Source organism: Syngnathoides biaculeatus, chromosome 3 (genome assembly GCF_019802595.1).
Source record: "Syngnathoides biaculeatus isolate LvHL_M chromosome 3, ASM1980259v1, whole genome shotgun sequence".
NCBI lineage: Eukaryota > Metazoa > Chordata > Actinopteri > Syngnathiformes > Syngnathidae > Syngnathoides > Syngnathoides biaculeatus.
Genome location: NC_084642.1, coordinates 37,474,677 through 37,498,037, shown reverse-complemented (window position 1 = coordinate 37,498,037; position 23,361 = coordinate 37,474,677). Strand labels below are relative to the sequence as shown.

Genomic DNA, 23,361 nt, shown 5'->3' with positions numbered 1-23,361 from the left:
ACGGGAATGACGCGGAAACTGACGAGAGAGCTCCGGCGGTGGGCCGCGAGCCGAACTTTCAGGTGGCAGAGGCTGCCGGCCTTCGCCGCCTGTAATTAGCATCACATTGTCAAAATACAGTACATATTATATGACCTATTGGATACACTGTTAATGCAACCACTGAATTTCCCCTTAATGGTCGACAAATACAAATTCCACCAGGCTTTCGGGCACTCCAGGGATTTGTGGTAGCTGAGATCCATATGGACCCCAATAAAATTGAGGGCATTGTCAATTGGCCTAACTCTATTTCACGCAAGGACGTTCAACAGTTCCTGGAGTTCGGAAATTCATAAGGAATCTTAACACTATAGCTGGTCCGTTGGATGAGCTCACCTCACCACGCCGACCATTCATATGGGTCCTATTGGGCAGCATTCAGAAAACTCTTATCGGCCTTTACCTCTGCCCACATTCTCACCCTTCCAGACTGTCAGGTTCGACACCCAACCGCTGCACTGAATATGCTGTTAATTAGGGACAATGAAGATGTCTTTAGTTGGCTCATGAGGAAAACGGGTTTGGGTGACCAGCTGCACCACCAAACCAGGTTCCGAGTCAGCCAAACTGTTGTTCCTCTTTTTATTGCTTTCTCAGGTTACATGGTTACACAGTGCATATGGCTACACCCACCCCAACATAAACATTAAGGTATATTTTTCTTCAAGGTTGGACAGTGTCCTGATGAACCCACAAGAGAAAACAGGGCATTGCTTAAAGCTCAAGTGTCGTCAAACAGATGATTTTCGGTATATTATTAATGAAAAACTCACAGCCAATATGGTCCCATGGGTTTTTTCACCACAAAACATGATTTTGACGTAAACAGCTTTTTGTAACTCCCGCCATGAAAATCCTCCCAGGAATTTGTTGTCGAGAAGAAGCAGGAAGTGATGTAAAGAACAGTGGCGTCCCCTCGTGGACTCGTTTGTTTCCACTAGTTTTACCTCCGCGAAGGTAGATCGTTGTTCCTTCGTGTTAGCCAAAATGCCGGCTCATTGCATTGCTGGACATTGCTTGAAAACTCAGGAGAATGGAATTACCCTTCATAAGTTTGAAAGAGACCCTGTTCGTTGTGAAAAATGGATTGCACGGGTGCAGAGGACGAGAGCTTCGTGGATTCCAAATAACAGGTAGGTGTGCATACAGCTACTAAAAAAAATAGTTTGGGGCGGACCACGGAATTGGTCACTCTCATAACGTAGCAAAAGATCTGTGTATGAAATGTGTTGATGTGCGCATACAGCTACTAAAAAAAATAATAGTTTGGGGCGGACCACGTAATCGGTCTCTCTCATAACATAAGAAAAGATCCGCGTATGAAATGTGTCGATGTGCGCGTCGCCCAGCCAACAATGTCTCACTCAGCCTACAACATAGCTCGGCTCCACCCCCTCCTTATATAGCACGGCGGCCGAAATTCAGCCACACAGGCTGAGGCGCTGCATTCGGCGGTCACATCTTCCGCAAAGGCTGCGCGTCGGGCTTTGCGACGGGGGCGGCTCTGAAGAACCCAGCCGAGAATGCGTTACTCAGTCGCGTGCGAGCATGAAGTGCGCCGGCTCGACTGTGAACACAAAGCAGCACCGCTCGGCTCCGTCAAAAGCCACACCGGTCAGCTGCGATGAGCCGCGATGGCTCATCGCAGCCGCGGAAGTGGATCGGACGGGATGCGGTTTGGACGTGATGGCATGTCATCTGAATATGGCTCGAAACAATAGTGTAATATTGCCCTGATGGCTCGAAACAATAGTGTAATATTGGCCCGGTAACTTCACTCGGTTGTGTGGTGTTGTCCTTTTCGAAAAGAGCTTCCGTGTCAGAAGGGGCGTTGGAAAAATCCAAATATCTCTGTCGTTCGGCTTCCATAGTAGCAGGCACTGCATGTTTTCAATGGCGGAAGTGACGATGACGTCAAGGACAGATAACGCGACAAATATGGCGAACACTTGGATGTCGAGGGACACTCAATTGCGCAACTTTGTGCATGGATGACGCGCTCTCCGCTCACTTTTTTTTTCGTATAGACATTGAAGTGAATCCTGTTATATGTATTTTTCATTACAATATCTATTTTAGAATGTTTATAGGGATGTCACCCCCACTTTAAAAAAGCTATGTATCATCAAACTGTCATTGGTTGAAGATGCATCTGAAAGGCTCAACCAAAGAGGTTGTACCTGAAGCAAGTGACGATGATGTCAAGGGCAGATGACGCAACTAATATGGCGACCATTTGGATATCGAGGGACACTCAATTGCGCAACTTTGTGCTTGGATGACGCGCTCTCCCCTCATTTTTTTTTTTAGATATAGACATTGAAGTGAATCCTGTTATATGTATTTTTCATTACAATATCTATTTTAGAATGTTTATAGGGATGTCACCCCCACTTTAAAGACATGTTTATGGTGTTTGGGAGTATCCGCATGTGGTGGAAGGGGAACATTGCCTCCCCGTGTTGAGGAGTATATGCTTAAGGTCAGCAGCGAAACGCGCTGAGATCACAATGGAGACATCGCTTCCCAGTGTACCGGAGTATCTGCTTGAGGTCGACAGGGAAGCATCGCTTCCCAGGTGTCGCTGGGTCACACTTTAAGTCTGGCACGCAGCTCATTGGGAGAACAATTTAGAGCTAACTAACAAAAAAAATGCATGATAAAACAATTCGAACAATAACTAAAATAGTAATAAATTCTTTCACACAGACCCTAAACTCCAATTTGTTGTGGCGGTAGACACATCTGATGCAGGTATTGGGGGTATAATATCTCAGAGGTGCCCCCAAGGATGGCAAGTTACATCCTTGCACCTTTTTTTCGAAGAAGCTCACCTCTACAGAGAGAAATTATGACATCGGGGACCGAGAATTACTTGCTGTCAGGGTGGCATTTGGAGAGTGGAGACACTGGCTGGAGGGTGCTATTCATAGTTTGGACGGATTATAATAACCTGGAATACCTCAAGACAGCTAAGAGACTTATTGCGAGGCAGGCCAGGTGAGCATTAAGTGGCCCCGCCCTTGAGGGGCAGGATTATTCATTGAGCACATAAGAACAGGACAGTGTGTCACCTGGGCATATCTAAGACTGAGTCAGATGTCGAGCAGCGCTTTTTGTGGCCCAACGCGAAAAGAGACATGAGGGATTACGTCAGTGTGTGTCAGGTGTGTGCGGCCAAAAAGCCCTCTCGCCACCATCTGTCGGGGGAATTGCGACTCCTACCCATACCACAACAGCCCTGGTCTGATATCGCTCTAGACTTCGTGACCAGACAACCAGTCTCACTGGGTAATACCACAGTTTTCACAGCCATAGACAATGCTCCAAAATGGCATATTTCATTGTGTTACCCAAACTTCCCTCACCAAAACAGACTGCCGAACATATGATATATGTCAAGTATAGTATCAGATAGAGGGCCCCATTTCCCATTTTTGGAAAGAATTTTGTTCTCTCATAGGTGCTATGGTCAATTTGTCTTCCGGGTTCCATCCTGAGACAAATGGGCAGACAGAGCGGGTGAACCAGGACCTGGAAACCGGGCTCCGTTGACTTGCCTCACAGGAACCACACACCTGGAGCCAGAAGCTGGGTTGGGTTGAGATCTCGCACAATTCCCTTCCTCCTGGATCCATGGGTCTGTTGTGCATGGCTACCAACCAACCTTGTTTCATGCTGTGTTTTCAGGGTCGGTGGTACCTTTTGAATTAGTGTTAATTAGACGCCCCAGGAGGACCTGGTAGCGAGTCTGGCAGATACTGTTGCACCAGAGGCGGTCCTACAAGACCACAGTGGACAGTGGGTGGACCCCAGCACCGAACGTTCAGGGTGTTGTCCGCCTTTCATCCAAAGTTAGCTGGGATAGGTTCCAGCACTTCTTAGACCCTTGTGAGGATAAGCTACTTGGAAAATGGACAGGAACAATTAGTCATGCGATATTCAAGTGAAAGGTGTTATTTTCCCTTTCGTGTTCAAATTTGTTCTTTAAGCAACCAAAAATATATAGCTTATCCAAATAATTGATTGTTTGAAAGGATTTTCAGTACCATTCTTGTGGACTAAAATATTTATTAGCTGCAGACCTAATTACATGCAACTACCTACCATTATATGGTCAGAATTTTATGATTTCATAAAGACCTTACTTTGGGTCCCTGTGTGATAAATCTGCAAAAAAATTGCTCCTCACAATTTGAAAGTTGATCCTCGAATGAAGACATGATTTGCAAAACTGCTCCTCCAAGAACAACAAAATATTTAGATCCTTATGTATGTGTATGGGTGAAATGCTTCAGGTAATCAATCTCCACTACAAGTGTAAGTTGTGTCTTGGTGGTAGCCAATTAGAGGAAGAATAGGGTCGGTTATTGTTTTCATTTTTATTTACTAACTCCTATTTCAAAAGGCAGGCCTACTTTTATTTAGTGAATGTGAGAACATTACACAGTTTTGCTAATGTGTTTGATTACCAGGGCAAAATTTGTAAGATGTGTACATCCATCCATTTTCTTAACCGCTCGTCCTCACAAGGGTCGCGGGGAATGTTGAACCCTATCCCAGCTGCCAACGGGCAGGAGGCGGGGTAAACCCTGAACTGGTTGCCAGTCAATCACAGCGCACATCAAGACAAACAGTCACACTCACAATCACGCCTAGGGGCAATTTAGAGAGTCCAATTAATGTTGCATGTTTTTGGGATGTGGGAGGAAGCCGGAGTGCCCAGAGAAAACCCATGCAGCCATGGGGAGAACATGCAAACTCCACACAGGCGGGTCCAGGATTGAACCCGGGACATCAGAACTGTGAGGCCAACGCTTTACAGTTGAGCCATCGTCCCACCAAGATGTGTACAATTCTTTATGAAGTTCTAATATGCAATTGTAAAGGTAATAAAACCAGCGGCATAAGAAAAAGCCACAACAATGCTATCGTTTATCGTGAAAGGTTCATATTATATATATTCTCCTAAAAAATCTGCTAGCGTGGCATGCCGAAACACACACTGTATTTTCCAGATGACAGAGCAGACTGGTTAAATAGCGCCCACCACATGTCACCTTTGTTTTTTCTCCATACACTACCCCTGCCGGACCATGCACAGCAAATATATACCGAATGTACCGGCACGTTGTGAAATTAGATATTCACACAAAAAAGGCGATTAAATGTTTACTTTCATACCTTGTTTCCAAACAGTGATGTGACACGGCAGTGGCTCAAAAATAAGAGAAAAATCATTATTTTTATTCATCCTGTTCACTCAAACCACTGAAGTCGTAATCTTCAGTATTGAAGTTGAAGAAGTCTCTGTCACGCACCATTTCGGTCTCTCTGTCGCTCTCAATGTCATTTTCATCTCGAGTTACTGCTGAATTTGTGCTCTTTTCCTTATATTGCCATCCAGCCTTTCAAAATCCATTGATGCTGGTTGATTCTTTCACAATATTCCATACTTTTAAGATTCATTGGCAGACCTCAGCATGCGGACAGTTTTTGTGAAAAATTTTAAATTAATTAGTGGTACACATGCCTGCCTTTGGTTTGGGCAGTGTGGGATCAATTTCTGCTCAGTGATGGTGTTGATATCTGCATGCGACTGACTGGTGACAGTTCAGGGTGTAGTCCGCCTTTTGGCCGAAGCTACCTGGGATAGGCTCCAGCTTTCCCATGACCCTTGTGAGAATAAGCGGCTTGGATAATGGATTGATGGATATCACTGTCTGCTTCTACGCTGGCTACACGTTAGCTTCTTCTTCTTCTTCTTTTTCTTTTATACGTGCTTGAAGTAGAGTCTTCGTCTTCTATTTGGGCTGAAAGTAAAGTCTTCTTCTACACATTGGAGGCATCTGTGCATCCGCAAACCTGAGTGTATTATAGGGAACGGCCATGTTTTAACCATTTCTCTTTTTATTGTACCTTTAGACATATAGCCGCTAGTGACAAAAAAAATTATAATATATATATATATATATATATATATATATATATATATATATATATATATATATATATGCATTGTTAAATATGCTGCAGGGTTCACAGTGCCATAAAAAAGGAGCAGCTTGTCATCTGGAAAATAGGGTAATATATTGAGAGAGTGGGAGCAACGGTTAGCACATAAATATTGTACGGAGAAATATCTATCCATCCATTTTCTAAGATGCATATCCTCACAAGAGAGTGCTGGAGCCTATTAGCAGAGGATTACTGTATCTGTATTCCATGACGGTAACTTGCAGGAACTCATTGTTCAAGGCTTGGGACTTATTGTTCTCATGACATGGATATCCATTACTCACCTAATCTCAAATGTAAAATTATTTATGTATATACATGTGTTACGTGTGAATTTAGACTAACATTCCCTTTGTTCAAAACAACAAAATGCGTTTCTGACAATTTGATCTCACACACATCAACACAACACAAGCATGAGAAATAGCTAACACAAAATAGGCATTCAAGAAAAAAAGTAGTGGAGGCACAATGGCAAATAGTCACCATTGTTGAATGTGTTTCTTTTGGCTTGTCCCTCTTGGGGTCACCATAGTGTGTTATCTCAGATGAACGCATATATATGTTTGGCACAATTTTTACACGAGATGCCCTTCCTGACGCAACCCGTCTCAGGGAGTGGAGCCCCCAGTGGGATACGAGCCCACAACCCCTGGTTTACCAAACCAGTGATCTAACCACTGAGCTACAGTGTCTCCCTCACCATTGCTGAATGAGTGTTCCCAAACAAGAAAATGTTCATCCCGACAGGTATTCCAAGTTAGCGAAAGTTCCAGCCGGTCCAAAAACAAAAGGCAGCAGGCATCCGTGTGGTTAGTGTTCCAAGCAGCGTAGTTTCCCAGAGCAGTGGTGAGGTTGTAAGAAGAAGCCTTGTTGTCCGTCTTCCTCGTCCTTATATAGGTAATCCTTGAAGCATTTCAGACTTCCACGTCACAAAGGACACAAGGAGTTTGCGTCACGCGGACCCAAGAGCATTAGAGGAAACCGCGTCACATCATAAGGACTTAAAAGTATGAAAGGAAACAGTGTCACGAAGAACCGCATTATAACAACTTACAAGCATAATGGGAAAATAAAGACAACAAAGAATAAAAATACACACTCACGTAACCGTTTCCCCCTTAAGGAAAAGAAAGTTACAGAGAAACTTTCAGTTGCAACATAACCAAGTAACACTTAAAACATGTTAAAACAGAAACTACAGAAACGAAGACACAGGAAAAATACAACAGAAGTATCAAACATCAAACACAACTTTGGAGTGCGCATCAGTGTGTGGAATAGCCTCCATAAGCACCAAGTGGTTGTACTGGCCGTGCCTTACAACATGCCCCAAGAATTCAACCTGGGCCTTTCCAAACTTGCACTTTGCAAGATGGACAGTCAGTTTCCCTGCCGACAGTCTCTCGAAGAACTCCTGAATCCTCTTCCATGGCGCAAACGATGACATCATTCATGTAGGCTTGGACACCTTCCAGACCCGATGTCACGTTGTTGACGAGCCGTTGGAACGTTGCTGGGGCATTCTTCAAGCCGAACGGCATAACTTTGTACTGATACAGTCTGTCGGGTGTAGCGAATGCCACAATCATCTTAGTAGTGTTCATGAGCGGCACCTGCCAGAAGCCCTTCAGAAGGTCAAACTTACTCACGTACATAGCTTGAGCGATGTGATCAATGCAATCATACACTCTTGGCAGAGGGTAGGAATCAGTTCATTACAGTGCATTGACAGTTTTCATGTTAGCGCAGCAGCGCCAACCACCACCACCACTCTTAGGCACAAGGACATTAGGTGAACTCCACAGACTGTCACTGGGTTCAAGTTCATTGTCCAGCATGTACTGGACCTCCTTCCACAGAATCTCACTCTTCACAGGATTCATTCGATATGGGTGTTTCACGGGCACAGCATCACTCACATCTATATCATGACTAACTAGGCATGTGCGGCCAGGCACATCTGGAAACAGGTGAGAAAACTCAAAAACCAATTTTGACATTTCAGCTTTCTGGTCAGCTAACAAATGTGTCAATTTTTCATCAAGGTGAGCTAACACATCAGAATTGCACAACTTTGGTGAAGCATTATCACTCACATCATCAAACTTGACATCACTAACAACGTCATCAACATTCTCATTGATGTTTGCATCAACTGTACGATCAGTAACTGGGGAGGAGGGTGTTGATGCAATAGAACTGTCTTGTTTGTTCTTTAACATATTTTCAGACTTATCAGTAGGACCTGAGGAGTTTAAAGATCAGTCATCAGCCACTGAGGCTAAAGAATGAACCATGGATGTGTCTGGTAGTTCACAAATGGAAGGCAAAGAAATATCTTTTGACATTGAATGAGTCACTGCATAACATGAAAAAATACCCGGAACATCATACTCTAATTACTCTGTATCGGGCGAACACTCCGGAGAAACGGTTACAATAGGATCAGCACCCATCGTTGTCGATCAACAAATCAACACCCGGACCTGGGTCACCAACCTCGATGGTGTCACAAACCAAATCTGAAGTCAAATTCACAATATGCATAGGAGCAAGAGAACAGCCACTTATACCCTTAATAATAACATCTGAATTGGCTGAAGACTCTGCAAAAAAAAACGCAAAACATCCTTCACAATCAGAGATTGCAGAGGTCCAGTGTAACGGGCCTTGGGGTAGAATTATCTCCCACAATTGAAACTGAGCGGCACAGTAGATAAGGTGGTTAACCGTTGGACTCACACTTCTGAGGACCTGGGTTCGATCGCGGCCCCGCCTGTGTGGAGTTTGTATGTTCTCGATGGGTTCTCTGGGTTTCCTTTGGGCACTTCGGTTTCCTCCCACATCCCAAAAACATGTAACATTAATTGGACACTCTAAATTGGCCCCAGGAGTGATTGTGAGTGCGGCTGTTTGTCTCGATGTGCCCTGCAATTGGCTGGCAACCAGTTCAGGGGATTATCCCGCCTCCTGCCTGTTGACAGCTAGGCTCCAGTACGCCCCATGACCCTTGTGAGGATAAGCGGTAAAGAAAATGGATGGATGGAAGTGAAACCGAACCATTGTGAATAAAAGGCAAAAACTTCACCAGAACTTCAGAATCTGAAAGTTCCTTCTCAGAACCAAAACTCTCCTCAGAACCATCTGACAAGGAAGGGTGAGGTGCAATATATGCACAGGTATTTGGGGAAATAGTGGATTAATGTTTGTATTTGAGCTTTTTGCAAACAGAAATCAAGTGACCAGGCTTCTTACAATTGGCACAGACAGGTTCTTGAACCTGAGAATTTGAATTTGAACCTGCCTTATCATCACTTGACTCTGTATGAGAAAGAGTCTTTTGGCTAAAAAACAGGGAATTACCAGGAGACTGAAAAAACTCTCGTGAGTCCAAAAATAATTATCTGCTTACACCGCTCCATCATGTAATGTTTTAACATTCTGTTCATCCAAATAAGTCCTGAGATCAGAATGAACACACTGCTTAAACTCCTTCATCAAAACTAACTGCCTCAAACTCTGCCAATTCGAAACCCTCTTTGAACTGCACCACCAATCCAACAAAGTTTCCTTTTCCCTAGGAAACTCTCCAAAGCTCTCATTGTCCCCTTTTTTGAGTACTTCTAAATTTCTGTCGATAAGCTTCGGGCACTAACTTATAAGCTTCCAGTATAGTCTTTTTGACAAAATCATAGTCAGAAATTTGCTCGACAGAAAGGGCAACATATACATTCTGAGCTTTTCTCTTTAAGACGATTTGCAAGAGCATAGTCCATGACTCTTTCGCCCACTTGAGGTTTTCAGCAACTTTCTCAAAGTAGAGGAAGTATTTATCAACTTATTTTTCATTAAAAGTAGGGACCATTTTGGCATACCATGTAATTTCAAAAGAAGTACTAACTGAATCAAAGGACCTTTCAAGTTTCTGAAATTCAATCTCTTCTTTACTTCTTCTCTCTTTTTCAATCTGGAGTTGTAATTCCAGTTTCTTTAATTGCAAAATGTCTGAAGGTTCCTAAACCAAGGCTAACGCATCAGGAATAAAAATGATCTCATCAACGTAATGATTCAGAACAATTTTCAAAATTTGGAATTTCCTCATAGCAGGTTTGGCATCAAGTCAGAAATAACTAGAAAGTTTCAAGAAATCGGACTTGCGCAAATTACAGACTGATTCTTGGGTAGGGAACCTAATGAAGTGCTCAAGATTAAATTCCATTTTGCTGGCTTCACAGTTTAAGTTGCAAATATGCCAAAAAAATTAAGAAACGTTTTTAAACAGATGTCTCGAATGTCAAATGAATTTGATCCCGGATGAGCTCCAAATTTTGTTACGTTTGAATTTAGACTAAAGTCACATTTGTGCAAACCGGCGAAATGCCACAAGGTACAATGTATTGCATTTCTGACTATGTAATCTCACACACATCAACACAACACAAGCACGAGAAAATAGCTAACACAAAATAGGTGTTCAAGAATAGAGTAGTTGATTCACAATGGCAAATAGTCACCAATGTTGAACGAGTGTTCCCAGACAAGCAAATGTTTGACCCTTCCAAGTTAGCGAAAGTTCCAGCTAGTCCAAAAACCAAAGGCAGCAGGCATCCGTGTAGTTAGTGTTCCAAGCAGCGTAGTTTCCCAGAGCAGAGTTGAGGTCGTACGAAAAAGCCTCGTTGTCCGTCATTCTCGTCCTTAAATAGGTAATCCTTCAAACATTTCAGACTTCCGCGTCACAAAAGACAAAAAGAGTGTGCATCACACGGACCCAAGAGCATTAGAGGAAACCGCGTCACATCATAAGGACTTAAAAGTATGAAAGGAAACAGTGTCACAAAGAGCCGAATTATAACAACTTAAAAGCATAATAGGAAAATAAAGAGAACAGAGAATAAAAATAAACACACACATGACCGTGTAATGGACACATCTTCAACCAGATGCTCCAACCTCTGATAGTTCTAAAGTCCCTCTTTCTCCTCTACTAGGACACACTGTCACAAGGATGCCCAATTTATCTTACCCAGACTTTAAACTCATAAACATTTCCCCAAGAAATGTGGACTTCCAGTCATCAAAGACCTCCAGTGGTGGCCAGGCCAAGACACCAGCCAAAAGTTTGAAAACTTGCTGGTCAGAGTAATTTCAAAAGAAAAGTTGAAGTTTGCTAGTTTGAAATGCAATTAATGGAACACAGCCTCTTTGGGAAAAGTGATGAAATACCTGCAAGGACCTCTGGGACAAATGATGGCGCATGAGTGACACACACGAGTGTAGTTAAAAGTTACTTCAAAATGCAGAAGCACGAGTGACAGTCCATCTATCCATTTTTCAAGCCACTTATTCTCACAAGGGTCGTGGGATTTCTGGAGTCTATCCCAGCTATTATGAAGCGAGGCCCCAGGAGTGGATGAGATTCACCCGAAGTTCTGAATTGACCAGGAGGATCTGACTGTTGTGGGACTGTCCTGGTTGACACACCTCTGCAACATAACGAGAACATCAGGGACAGTGCCTCTGGATTTTTAAGAATGGGGACCGGAGGCTGTCTTCTAACTATTTGGGCTGTTCGGTCCCTGCATGATCTGTGTCAGAGTTTGGTCCGCATTGCCGGCAGTAAGTCGGACTCTTTGCCTTAGAGTGTTGGACTCTGCCCAGGTTGGCCTTTGTCATCGATTCCGTTCATAACTTTTATGGACAGAATTTCTAGGACCAGTCGAGGCATAGAGGGGTTTCGGTTTGGTGGCCTCAATATTGCATCTCTGTTATCTGCATGTGATATGGTTCTGTTGGCTTCATCTCAGCCAGTATCTCCAACTCTCTCTGGAGCAGTTCTCAGCCAAGGGTAAAGCGGATGAGAAACAGCAACTCCAAAGCTGAGACTATGGTCCTCAGTCGGAAAAGGGTGACTGGCCCTCTCCAGTTCCGGGATGAAATCCTACCCAAAGTGGAGGAGTTCAAGTATGTTGGGATCTTGTTCAGGAGTGAGAGAAGAATGTAATGTGAGATTGACAGGCAAATCGGTGTAGTGTCTGCAGTGTTGCTGACCTTGTATCAGTCCTTCATGACCGAAAAAACAAGATCCCGGAAACAAGCGACCGAAAGCGAAACCAAACACAACAGGTATGAAAAAAAAATGGCAAAATGAAAAATAACACCGTCGAGAGCATATGAATTGGTTTGGCTGTAATACACAATTTCAATGCTAGATAGGAGTAATTCCTTCGGATTGTCCCTTTACAATCATGTGATCTGATAAACGACTGTATATATCCAAAAGTGTATTTGCATTATTGTGTATAATTGCCTTTGCTGGATATGTGGAAGTGTGTAAAACTTCAACATTTCATTGTGCTGTAGGAATAAAAAATGAGCTTAAAGTAACATCTTCATAGTCATAAATTTTGCAGTTATTACGTATTCATGCAGTGTGTTTCTGCAGTTAAACCTATCTCAAATCAAGTCAGTTTATTTATGTAGCCCTTAATCAAAGAATCTCGAAGAGCTTCAGAGGCCCACGGTTGACAAAGATTGACACTAAGTTTTAAAAACACAGGACGGGAGGTGAGTGGGAATTCTACAGTTTCGGTGCAACAGAAGGATGCAAGTAAACGTGGGTGGGTTCCACATTCATTCAGCTCACTCAGTGATGATGGAAATGTGAATGTGAAGACTTGTGTCTCTAAGGCTGCTCTATGATTGGGTGGCAATCAGTCCAGACAAGTATGTAGATTGCATTCTCCCTAAAGTCTCGGAAAGAGTCTCTTGCTTCCCCCAATTCTGAACATGATAAGTTGTATAGACAATGGATGTATTAATGCAATGTAATCGTGAAAACCCCTCCATATCGCTTACAATGTCAACAACTCATAACCTGCAGCTCTTGCTGACTTTATGTTGCATTATTGTAAGTTTTAGTACACTCTATAACTGACAGGCTGCAGTTTGATTGCTTTGGTTGACCAAAAATACTCAACACAACACACGCATTTGTAGTTTAGGTTGCAGGAAGCAGCTGTTTTTGAGAGAGAAAAAAAAAGTACTACATGCTCTCTGATTAATATAGAAACTGGTGAACAGATAAGCCTGAGCAGAGGGGAAATGGAGAGTCTATGATAAAGAGACTGAGACCTCGCTGATGTTTTTACACTAAAGCTGGACCTTACCCTTTCTGTGTGTAAAGTACATACATAGCTACTCAGCTTTTTGTAAAACATTAACCAGATGGATGCCACCATCTAATCTACTCTCTGGTGTCATGTATACAATACTTACTTCAACTGCTTTAAACAAAAATCCTGACTTTCCCCCATCACTTATCGGACAGCTGCCATCCTGCCTTTGATACACCTTCGATACCGTCGTAGAAGCTGGAAGATTTGCAAGTCAACTTCAAACCCTTATGTCTACTACAAGTTTCTTTTGGCTTGTCCCTGTTTGGGATCACCAGTGTAACATCTCAGATGAACACTCATATTTGTTTGGCACAGTTTTTACACCGGATGCCCTTTCTGACGCAAACGTAGAAGCCCCAGTGAGATACGAACTCACGACCCCTGGTTTACCAAACCAATGCTCTAACCACTGAGCTATGGGCCCTCTACTACTGTAGGTCTACTACAACCCCTCCATATCGCTTATCTTCCACATAGAAAAGCAAAACAGGAAAAGCTAGGGAAAACTCACTTTTGACAGGTCAATTGAAAGGTGCTTGTTACAGCTCCTTGCCCAATTCCATTTTTTTGCTCACACGTGGCACAGATCAAATCAGAGAAGCATAAAGACAAGAAAACATGGAAATTGATATCTTCAGACTGGAATCAGGTCTCTTCAAAATGTGGCAACAAATCCGATATGTATCAGACATCTGCCAATGTGACTGATCCCATAGTTGATGTACCCCATTAATCTGAGCCTAAAGTAATTGAAATATAGAAATCAGTAAAATAAACACACCTACAAACAACATAAATGAATGCATTTTGAAAACATCTACGTTCATCTAAATATTAATTAAGAGTGTGTCCATCATTAAAGGTCCCACGCCACCATTTTTTTCTCATAATTTTGTAATTCCTTTTATTAGGTTTGCAACGTAGCATAGGTTGAAAATACCCAGGATGCCCTTCAAGCCATTGTAGTTGGTCTTTTAGACATGGCAATTGAGACGGCGGGATTATTTCATTAATATTCAACATGTAAAGAAAATTTGCTCTTGTTGTATCGCTGTCATTCTTTATTTAAATATGGAAAACAGCTTTACTCTGAATGGTCCTTGGCGATATCACAAAGTCTTCTGCCTGGTATCTTGTGGCTGCCAAGCGTTCATAACAATGTTGTGTTTGGACCCTTCAATGTGGGATCTAATTATCATTGTGACAACAGATATATGCAAGCATTGGCTTGTTGGCCCACTGATAGGGAATGTGAGCTGAAAGAGGATGTGGGAGAAAAAAAAAAACAGAAAGAGGGATATTTTGAAGTTAGGATCTGTCTCAGCTTCCATTCACTTGAAATGAACCTGCATTCAGTGTTCATCGCTTGGACACATTTTGAAGATTGTCACGCCAAGCTTCACCATTCCCCCCATAGTTACATTATAAATGATACATATAGCTAAGTATTGTTGAAGAAAAACTAAATAAAACACATGTATGCTTTATAGACTCTATTTATTGTGCTTGGAAGCAGCAGAGACTGGCTCTTTTAAAGCCAGGAAATGACCTGTTCTCGTCAGCTGAGTTGAGTGGTGCCAACCATGAAGGTATCAGATACTTGAAAAATGTGTAACTACTTACATTACAAACACACACATATCTGATTAGGTGGTCCAAGTGTAAGATTTGGACTGTTTATTGCCTTCTACATTCAATAGACAAGCCACTTATATGTCAAACAAACAGGTCACTGACTCACATTGACCTATGTATGAATATTTTTGATGATACGCAGTTAATGAAAACTCCAGTGGCAAAATAAGACACACTGACTAATTTGGGTGTTCCTTACCATTCACAGTTCACAGATCCATAGTGCCTACCGCCTGTGTATCGCTTGTGCCGATTCAGATTCCCCTAGGTCTGACCCTGGTAAAAACTGGGGGCTCGTCCAGGATTCACCAGTGTTATCTAGTGAGGAGAGTGGGAATTGGTGCAGAGAAAACCTGTGCTCAAAGCTTCAGGGAAGGCCGGAGTGCTGTGGGTTATCCAGAGAGTAAAGACCACAGGGGCTCAAGATGCTGCCAGAACTCTACAAAGAATGCTGGTCTTCAAGATCAAAAAGACACTCCCTGGATTGAGTATAAACATGGCTACAACCTGTTGCCAGTGTGATTGATGGATCAGGAATAGATGCTGAGAGCCTGGCAGCCCTGAGCGAACCAGAACGGTTTGATTTTATTGTTGATATCTTCAAGAGTGAGCAGTTGAGAGGCATGGAAGATGAAGGCATGTCTCAAATCCTTCACCTCGTCGACATGCTCGATCAACTTCAAAACGCCCCAGATGGAAAAGACGTCATAGGAGGAGCTGACCAGGGATGCGTGAGCAATGTTGCTCCCCTCCAGGCAGATGACACCAGAACCTGTCAACGGAGCACTTCCATTCCAGAAACTATGGACAGCCACCTGCAATATCTACCCAGGGAAAGCGACATCAGACCTCAACCAGCAAACAGAAACACTAATGCACCAGCCAGAATCATCACCAAGAGTGTCAGGGGTGCCCTTTCTGGCTGGGCAAGCCTGTCTTCCAGTGTTGGTGAACAGGGAGTAAAATTCACTGATGTAGCGAGTTTGTTTCCACTCAGAGAGTTCAAAATTTATGGTGGTCAGATTTCTGACATCGGTTCTGAAATGTCATACAGTAGCCTTTGTAAGCAGATGGACCAATGGATACTAGAAGAGTTTAATGAGTCAGAGGTTATTTGGACTATTCTGAAAAAAACTAAGCCTGGTACATTTAGGGAAATGTTGACTAGTAAATATGACCTTACCATGATTGAATTGAAAAGGTTTCTCCACTCCCACGTTAGAGACAAAACCAGCTCTGAGCTCTTTCAGGAGCTTAGCACGGCCAGACAGCAAGACAAAAAAGGTCAGCAGAAATTCTTTTACCGAATCATGGGTCTAAAACAGTGGGTTATTTTTTAGTCACAGCAACTTGGTGCAAATTTTTGTTATGACAAAAGGCTTGTCCAAGGTATATTCCTACACACACTTTACCAAGGATCAAATGAGAAAAATAACCATGTAAGGTGTGATTTGAAACCTTTCCTCTCAGACTTGCAGGTTAATGATGACCTTCTCCTAGAACAGATCAGCAAGTCAACTAGTGAGGAGAATGAGCGGTTGAAATGCTTCAGTACAGTGAGTAAAACGTGATCAGTGTCTGTAAATGTAGCTGAGACTGACCAAACTGACCAGACCAAACAGACTGGCCAGACTAAACAGACCAACATTGACTTTGAATTACAATCTAACCAAACCGTTATTCTTGAATTGACTGCACAAGTGACCTCAATGGCCGAACACTTGGCCCACGTTGTCAAACCCCAAGAACGTGTGACGAATGTGACTCTCCCCTCCTCCCAACCCTCACAGACCACAGATGCCAACTGAAAACAGAGGCAGATGTCCAGACTGTGTGCAGAAGAACATTAAGAATTTCCCTCACTGTTTCATTTGTGGACAAGTTGGACATAGAGCTGTTGGCTGTTTGCAAAGGAAAGTATTGTGAAATGAAGCGAGGTTACAGGAGTGAGGCTGCCACTTCATTGTGATTTTAGTTATTTGGATAAGGAGTTGTTAGATGGCACTCCTGCGCTGCTCCCTCTGAATTAAAGTACGTGGAAGAGTAAGCTTCTGCACATGCGCAGTTAATAAAAACAGAGATAGACAAACAAACAGCAGAGAAGCAGCTGATCAGGATTCTGAAGATACTTCTGAAGAGGAATGATATTTCTACAACATTCAACAGTTGCCTGTATACAGAAGGACACTCGGGCATCAGGAGCCTCAACCTGATACACACAGTAATCTCAGAGTTGGAGCACAAGAATTCCAACCTTGAAGACAAGCACCAGAACCAGATTATGTGCATCATCAGGAAGAAAGACTTCCATCTGTTGTGCCAGAACAAACACTAGCTGAGTCACCACCTGTTCAAAATGCTCAGGAACAACCTGTGATGGAAGAACATGAGGATGATACCTGTCTCATGATACCAGAGGAGATGGCTGAACCAGTAGCAGGACCAGAAGGTGGAGAGCCCACAAAGAAGTCCACCAGAACTGTGAAGCCCAGAGAAAGATTCACATATGAACTATTTGGTCAACCATCTTACCAGCCCTGGGGACCGAGAGCTAACTCCATGTTCACGTATGTGCCTTATCCCATTACTCCTCAACCAATTCTGCCCGATATCTACTATTTCCCCAGACCAACTTTATGGACATGTTAGACACATAGCAGTTGATTTGCACCAGTACAGGATTTGGCAGACACCAATTGACTTGACAAACTTTGACTACCCTCCGAATGAATGTGCAAGACACTATACAATTAGGACAGATGACTTTTCCAGACCATTACTTGACTGACTGCTTATTGTTATCTTAGTTCTAGATGTCCCGAGGCATCTCTTAAAGCAGGGGAGAGTGTAGAGAGTTGGGAAACCGCCTCTAATCAAAGGTTTATAATAAACAGACCCCCATCCCCCATACACACACACACATTTTTTTAAGATAAGTACTTTCTGACTGTGACTGACACTTCATTGTGATTTTTGTTATTTGACTAAGTAGTTAGTAGATGGCATTCCCGCGCCGCTCCCTGTGAATTGGAGTACGAGGAAGAGTTAGTTTCTGCACATGCGCAGTTAATAAAAACTACCGGCAGAACAAGACACACGGACTAATTTGTCTTCTACAAGTAATAACTCTGTTTCTATAAAATGTTAAAATGATTGTTGATTGAACCATTAGTTATATCATTGACATTTTCTGTGGTCGCGATGTGATTGAGATAAGTAGTTTTGTTGTTTCAGTGAGTTGAGTAAAGGCAGACGCCACTAGTTTTCCATTGTGTTACAGCAGAGAACGCACTTGGTGCGCAAATGTGTATGTTCAAGCACAGTGACATCCATTTGCAAATGAGAACATAGTGTTGGCGTTACTTTCATATATTGTGTTGGCTCTCATGACAAATGATACAAATTCACTCAGTTTTGATTTAGGAAATGTATTATTGTTTTTTAAGACACTTTGTATTATTAACTTTGAACACACAGACATCTACATAAGGATTAGTATTTGGAACTTTATTATATATATGAATATTTTTGATGATCCGCAGTTAATAAAAACTCTACTAGCAGACACATGGACTAATTTGTTCCTCACAGTTCACATTTCACAGATCCACAGTGCCTAATGCCTGTCTTTGCTTGTGCTGACTGAGATTCCCCTAGGTCTGAGGCCGGTAACATCTGTCTCACAGTTCTGAGGGCTGGGGTTCAAATCCTGAACCCGCCTGTGTGGAGAGGATGGAGTAAGTTCTCCCCGTGGCGGCGTGGATTTTCTCCGAGCACTCCAGTTTCCTCCCACATTCCAAAAACATGTGTTAAGTGTGAGTGCAAATGGTCGTTTGTTTCGATTAGCTGGCAACGAGTTCAGGGTGTACTCTGCCTCCTTCCCAGTGTTGACATGATGTAAACGCAGTCTGGGCATCTGCCTATGTAAATGTAAACACAGTGATATTGGATATGTGCCCATATGGAATTGGACAGTCAAAACAAATCGGCTCTTTGCCATAAATAAGAATTGGGTACTTGGTTCTGCAATGTAAATCCCAAGCCACTCTGTCCATAGGTATGGATGTGAGAGTGAATGTTTGTCAATTTGTGAGGACTGTGATTGACAGGTGAACAGTCCTTTAGGGTTTTATCTGATCAAAATTAATTAACTTTACATTTTATATCCTCTATCCTTTGAAATATCATGTGACATCCGTAGCAAGGTTATGGACCACCAGAACAGACTGATTTGCAATGAACTGTGCAAGATTTGTGGGAAATTAAGCTTTCATATTCTCTGCACAAAGTTCAGATGAGAACAAATCAAACAAAATGCAACTTCATGATTCTTCTCACCAAGACACCTTGGGCTTACACATACCAAACAGACAAGTTTTGTTTTCCAAGCATGTGTCATGCCAGTTTTACACCTCCAAAAACACAAAACACCCTGAACCATTGATACCAAGGAAAATGCTGTGTATTTATGGTGGATGAGTAACAAAAGACTTAATGACAGACTTGCTCGTGTACTGAATGTATTATTCTGCCAACTGCCCGAGGGGAGTATTCATGTGTCAAGTCCATCATCCTCCTTCCTGTCCACTCAGAAAGACCCACAAGGCAAGAAGCACTCTAGACCCTTTCATTTTGGCTTTTTCTTTTGCGTTTTCCACTCCACTTTTTCTTTGTATCCAAATGAATGAGAGAGCTGATGGGCTACTGCCCTTAATGGGCTCTCCCTTTTACTTTCACCTTATGTGCTATTTGAATCCCATGAGTGATTTTTAGCCATTGCTTCATCTCAAGGGCTGGTGCTCAGACTTCTTTACGTCTTCATAACTCTTTACCCTGAGTGACCAGCTGATTATACTCAGAAAAATCCAAGATTTCCATTTCAATTTCTGATAAAATCAGAAATACATAGTCCCACATGCACACAAAGAGAGGACACGCCTCTATTAATTCATAAATTTTTTAAATGTATGCAAAGGATGCCGGCTGCAATCACTGAAATGTCTATTAACTGTAACATGTCCTTGAGAAATAACAGCATTTGTCCACCCATTTATCAACACTGACTGCACGCATTGATCTGACAGAACATGGAGGCATCACAGTTGAAAAGATTCAGCAGACTGGAAACATAAAGGCTCCTTTGTCACAGGTCAACTTAAAATATTAATAAGACGTCCAGTACCTACAACAGACCACAGTTATATTTTTATGACGTGGAATTTTTATAGTACACTTTACTCAGGTTTGTCAAGTTACACTAAATGTTTTAGACTTTCAAATATTATGACGATCCTCCTCTGCTTTTAGTGGATATACTGTACTTGCACACTTATGTCTCCGTATGTTTTTAATCATGTTAAGCACATTGGGTTACCTTGTGTATTAAATGCGCTATACAAATAAATTTGCTTTGCTTTTGCTAAACAATAATGATTTTAGTGATAGTGATTTACATTGCCTATGGCCCTGATCCTAGTCATAATTTGAGAATCACACATGAGACCCAAATGAGGATAATTGGTTTGGAAAATGGATGGAAGTGGAGAGAGAAGTACAACACAGATTAAAATGAAATATGAAAACAAGAAACCACACTACTTGAACTTTCACAGCCAGTGATGACGCCAATGGTGACAATGTAGTTTTATTGTTTTGAATGCAAGTCAACTTTAGTTGTTCTTTACAATACCCCTTATTGTCCCTGGTCCTTGTCTTGAAATAAGGGGCATCAAAATCCAAAGAAAAATATGCACAACTGAAGTTTTGTGTGATTTGTGACACGATATATTGTGTGTCATCTTCCAGCCATTTTGTGAACCGGCATCAAGCAAGATTTTCACCTGTTGATCCTAAAATCCTTTTGGGTGGAGAATTTTAGTGAGATTTAAAAATTCCATTATTATTCATCTACTATTGGTACATTGCATTCCTTCATATCGTTTAGGTGAATTTCTGTTTTACCAATGAACAAATAAATTCAAAATATTAATGCACAAAAAGAAAGATTGCTTTAAAAAATTGACAAGGGCGAGTTGGGTTTGAAGTTTCCATTGACATACATGTACAGAATGCAAATTATATTTCTGCCCAGGTTTGTTTATCTTTCAAAATGAGGTGATGTTTTTATGTAAATAATACAAATAAAAGGGACAAAAGTAAACATAGAATGGAACGACCAAATAAATGTGTTTATAGACTAACAGTGTGCTTTCAAACCTCTCAACAACATAACAAATGTGTCTTGAAAATCCCACAGGAATGTTACACGGCCTGTTTTTATATTTCACCTTTTCATCTCAAAAGGCCCCTCGTTGAGGTGTCACCTTATCGTGGTGGAGAGCTTTATGTGTCCCGATGAGTCTAGGAGTTAAGTTGTCTGGATGTTCGTACCCCTGGGAGAATCACCCATGGCAAACAGGTTCTGGGTGAAGGACCAGACAAAGCATGGCAAAAAGACCCCCATGATGGCATACACAAATGGATAAAGTGTTTCCCTTGCCAAAATGTGGGTCACCGGAGCTCCCATCTGGAGAGATGCCTGGATGTGGGGTTCGAAGGCGAGCGTCTGATGGCTGGGCCTCCACCCATGGGGCCCAAAAGGGTAACATGGGCCCACCTTCCCATGTGCTCACCACTTGTGAGAGGGGCAATAGGGGTTGGATGCAATGTGAGCTGGGTGGTAGCTGAAGGTGGGGACCTTGGCAATCCGATCCCCAGCTACAGAAATTGGCTCCAGGGACATGGAATGTCACCTCTCTTGTAGGGAATGGGCCTGAGCTGGTATGTGGGGTCAAGAAGTTCAGGCTAAATATAGTCAGACTCACCTCTATACACCGCTTGGCCTATGGCTCCAGTCCTCTTGAGAGAGGTTGGACTATGTTCCACTCTGGAGTTGCCCACGGTGAGACGTGCCAAGCACATGTGGACATAATTATTGCCCCCCCGGCTCGGCGCCTGTACATTGGGGTTTACCTCGGTGGATGAGAGGGTAACCTCCTTCCGACTTTGGGTGGGGGGACAGGTCCTGACTGCTGCTTATGGCTATGTACTAAACAACAGTTCAGAGTACTCACACTTTTTGGAGTCCTTGGAGGTTGGTGCCTGTCATGGCAGCAACCCCCAAACATGTTGGTGGACACCAACAGTGACGGATGCTGTCAAATTGAAGAAGGAGTCCCATCAGGCTTTTTTGGGCTGTGGGACTCCCGGAGCAGCTGATGGATATCGACTGGCCAGGTGGAATGCATGTGTGCTGGTTGCTGAGGCAAAAACCTGGGCGTAGGAGGAATTCAGTGAAGCCATTGATAACGACTTCATGACGGCTTTGAGGAAATTCTGGTCCACCATCTAGCGTCTTAAGAAGGGGAAGTAGTGCACCATGAACATTTCGTATAGTGAGGATGGGGCGCCGGTGACCTCGACTCGGGAGTCATCGTGAGTCGGTGGAGAGAATACTTTAAAGACCTCCTCAATTCCACTGACATGCATTCCCATGACGAACCAGAGTCTAGGTTCTCTGAGGTGGGCTGAGGTTGAGGGGTTGAGGTCACCGAGTAGCAAGGCCCCGGGGGTGGATGAGATTCGTCTGGAGTTCCTAAAGGCTCTGAATGTTGTGGCGTGGTCCTGGTTGACACGCCTCTGCAACATTGGGTGGACATTGGGAACAGTGCCTCGAGAATAGCAGAGTGCGGTGGTGGTCCCCCTTTTTAAGAAGTGGGACCTAAGGGTGTGCTACAACTACAGGGAGATCACACCCCTCAGCCTCCCTGGTAAGGTCTATTCAGGGGTGCTGGAGAGGAGAACCCATCGGGAAGTAGAATCTCAAATTCAGGAGGAGCAACATGGTTTTTGTCCTGCCCGTGGAACACCCTTGGGAGGATCTTCGAGGGTGCATGGGAATTCGCCCAACCAGTCTACTTATGTTTTGTGGACTTGGAGAAGGCATTTGACCCTGTCATTCTGGGAATCCTGTGGGTTGTGCCATGAGAGTATGGGCTACTGAACTCCCTGATGCAGGCTGTTCTGTCCCTGTACAACTGGTGTCAGAGTTTTGCCCACATTGCCAGCAGTACATTGCACTCGTTTCTAGTGAGAACTGGGGTCCACCAAAGCTGCTCTTTGTCACCAATTTTGTTTGTTTATGGACAGAACCCCTAAGTGCAGCTGAGGCGCAGAGGGGGTCCAGTTTGGTGTCCTCAGTATTTCATCTCTGCTCTTTGCAGATGATGGGGTTCTGTTGGCTTCATCAAGCTGTGACCTCCAACGCTCACTGGAGTGGGCTGCAGCTGAGTGTAAAGTGGCTGGGATGAGAATAAACACCTTCAAATCTGAGACCATGGTTCTGTCATGGTCCTACCGGTCCAGCCCTGGCTGTGCAGGTCCCCAGCACAGCTGTGTTGATGAGGAGGTGCACATCTGCGCCTCATTGTTGATAACCCCAGTATATATAGGACCCAGCGGACGGTCTGGCCTTGCCAGATTGTCACCA

At 43.1% G+C, this 23,361-nt stretch overlaps 1 protein-coding gene across 1 annotated transcript in view; it reads right to left on the bottom strand.

The window, feature by feature from the left end:
- Positions 1-17,287, bottom strand: part of LOC133498606 (multiple epidermal growth factor-like domains protein 11) — a 217,556-nt gene extending 200,269 nt beyond the window's left edge. The window contains exon 1 of the mRNA XM_061815677.1: positions 17,273-17,287. Coding sequence (XP_061671661.1) covers positions 17,273-17,281 — 9 coding nt within the window. The 5' untranslated portion in view covers positions 17,282-17,287. The remainder of the gene's footprint in view (positions 1-17,272) is intronic.
- Positions 17,288-23,361: the final 6,074 nt, after the last annotated feature.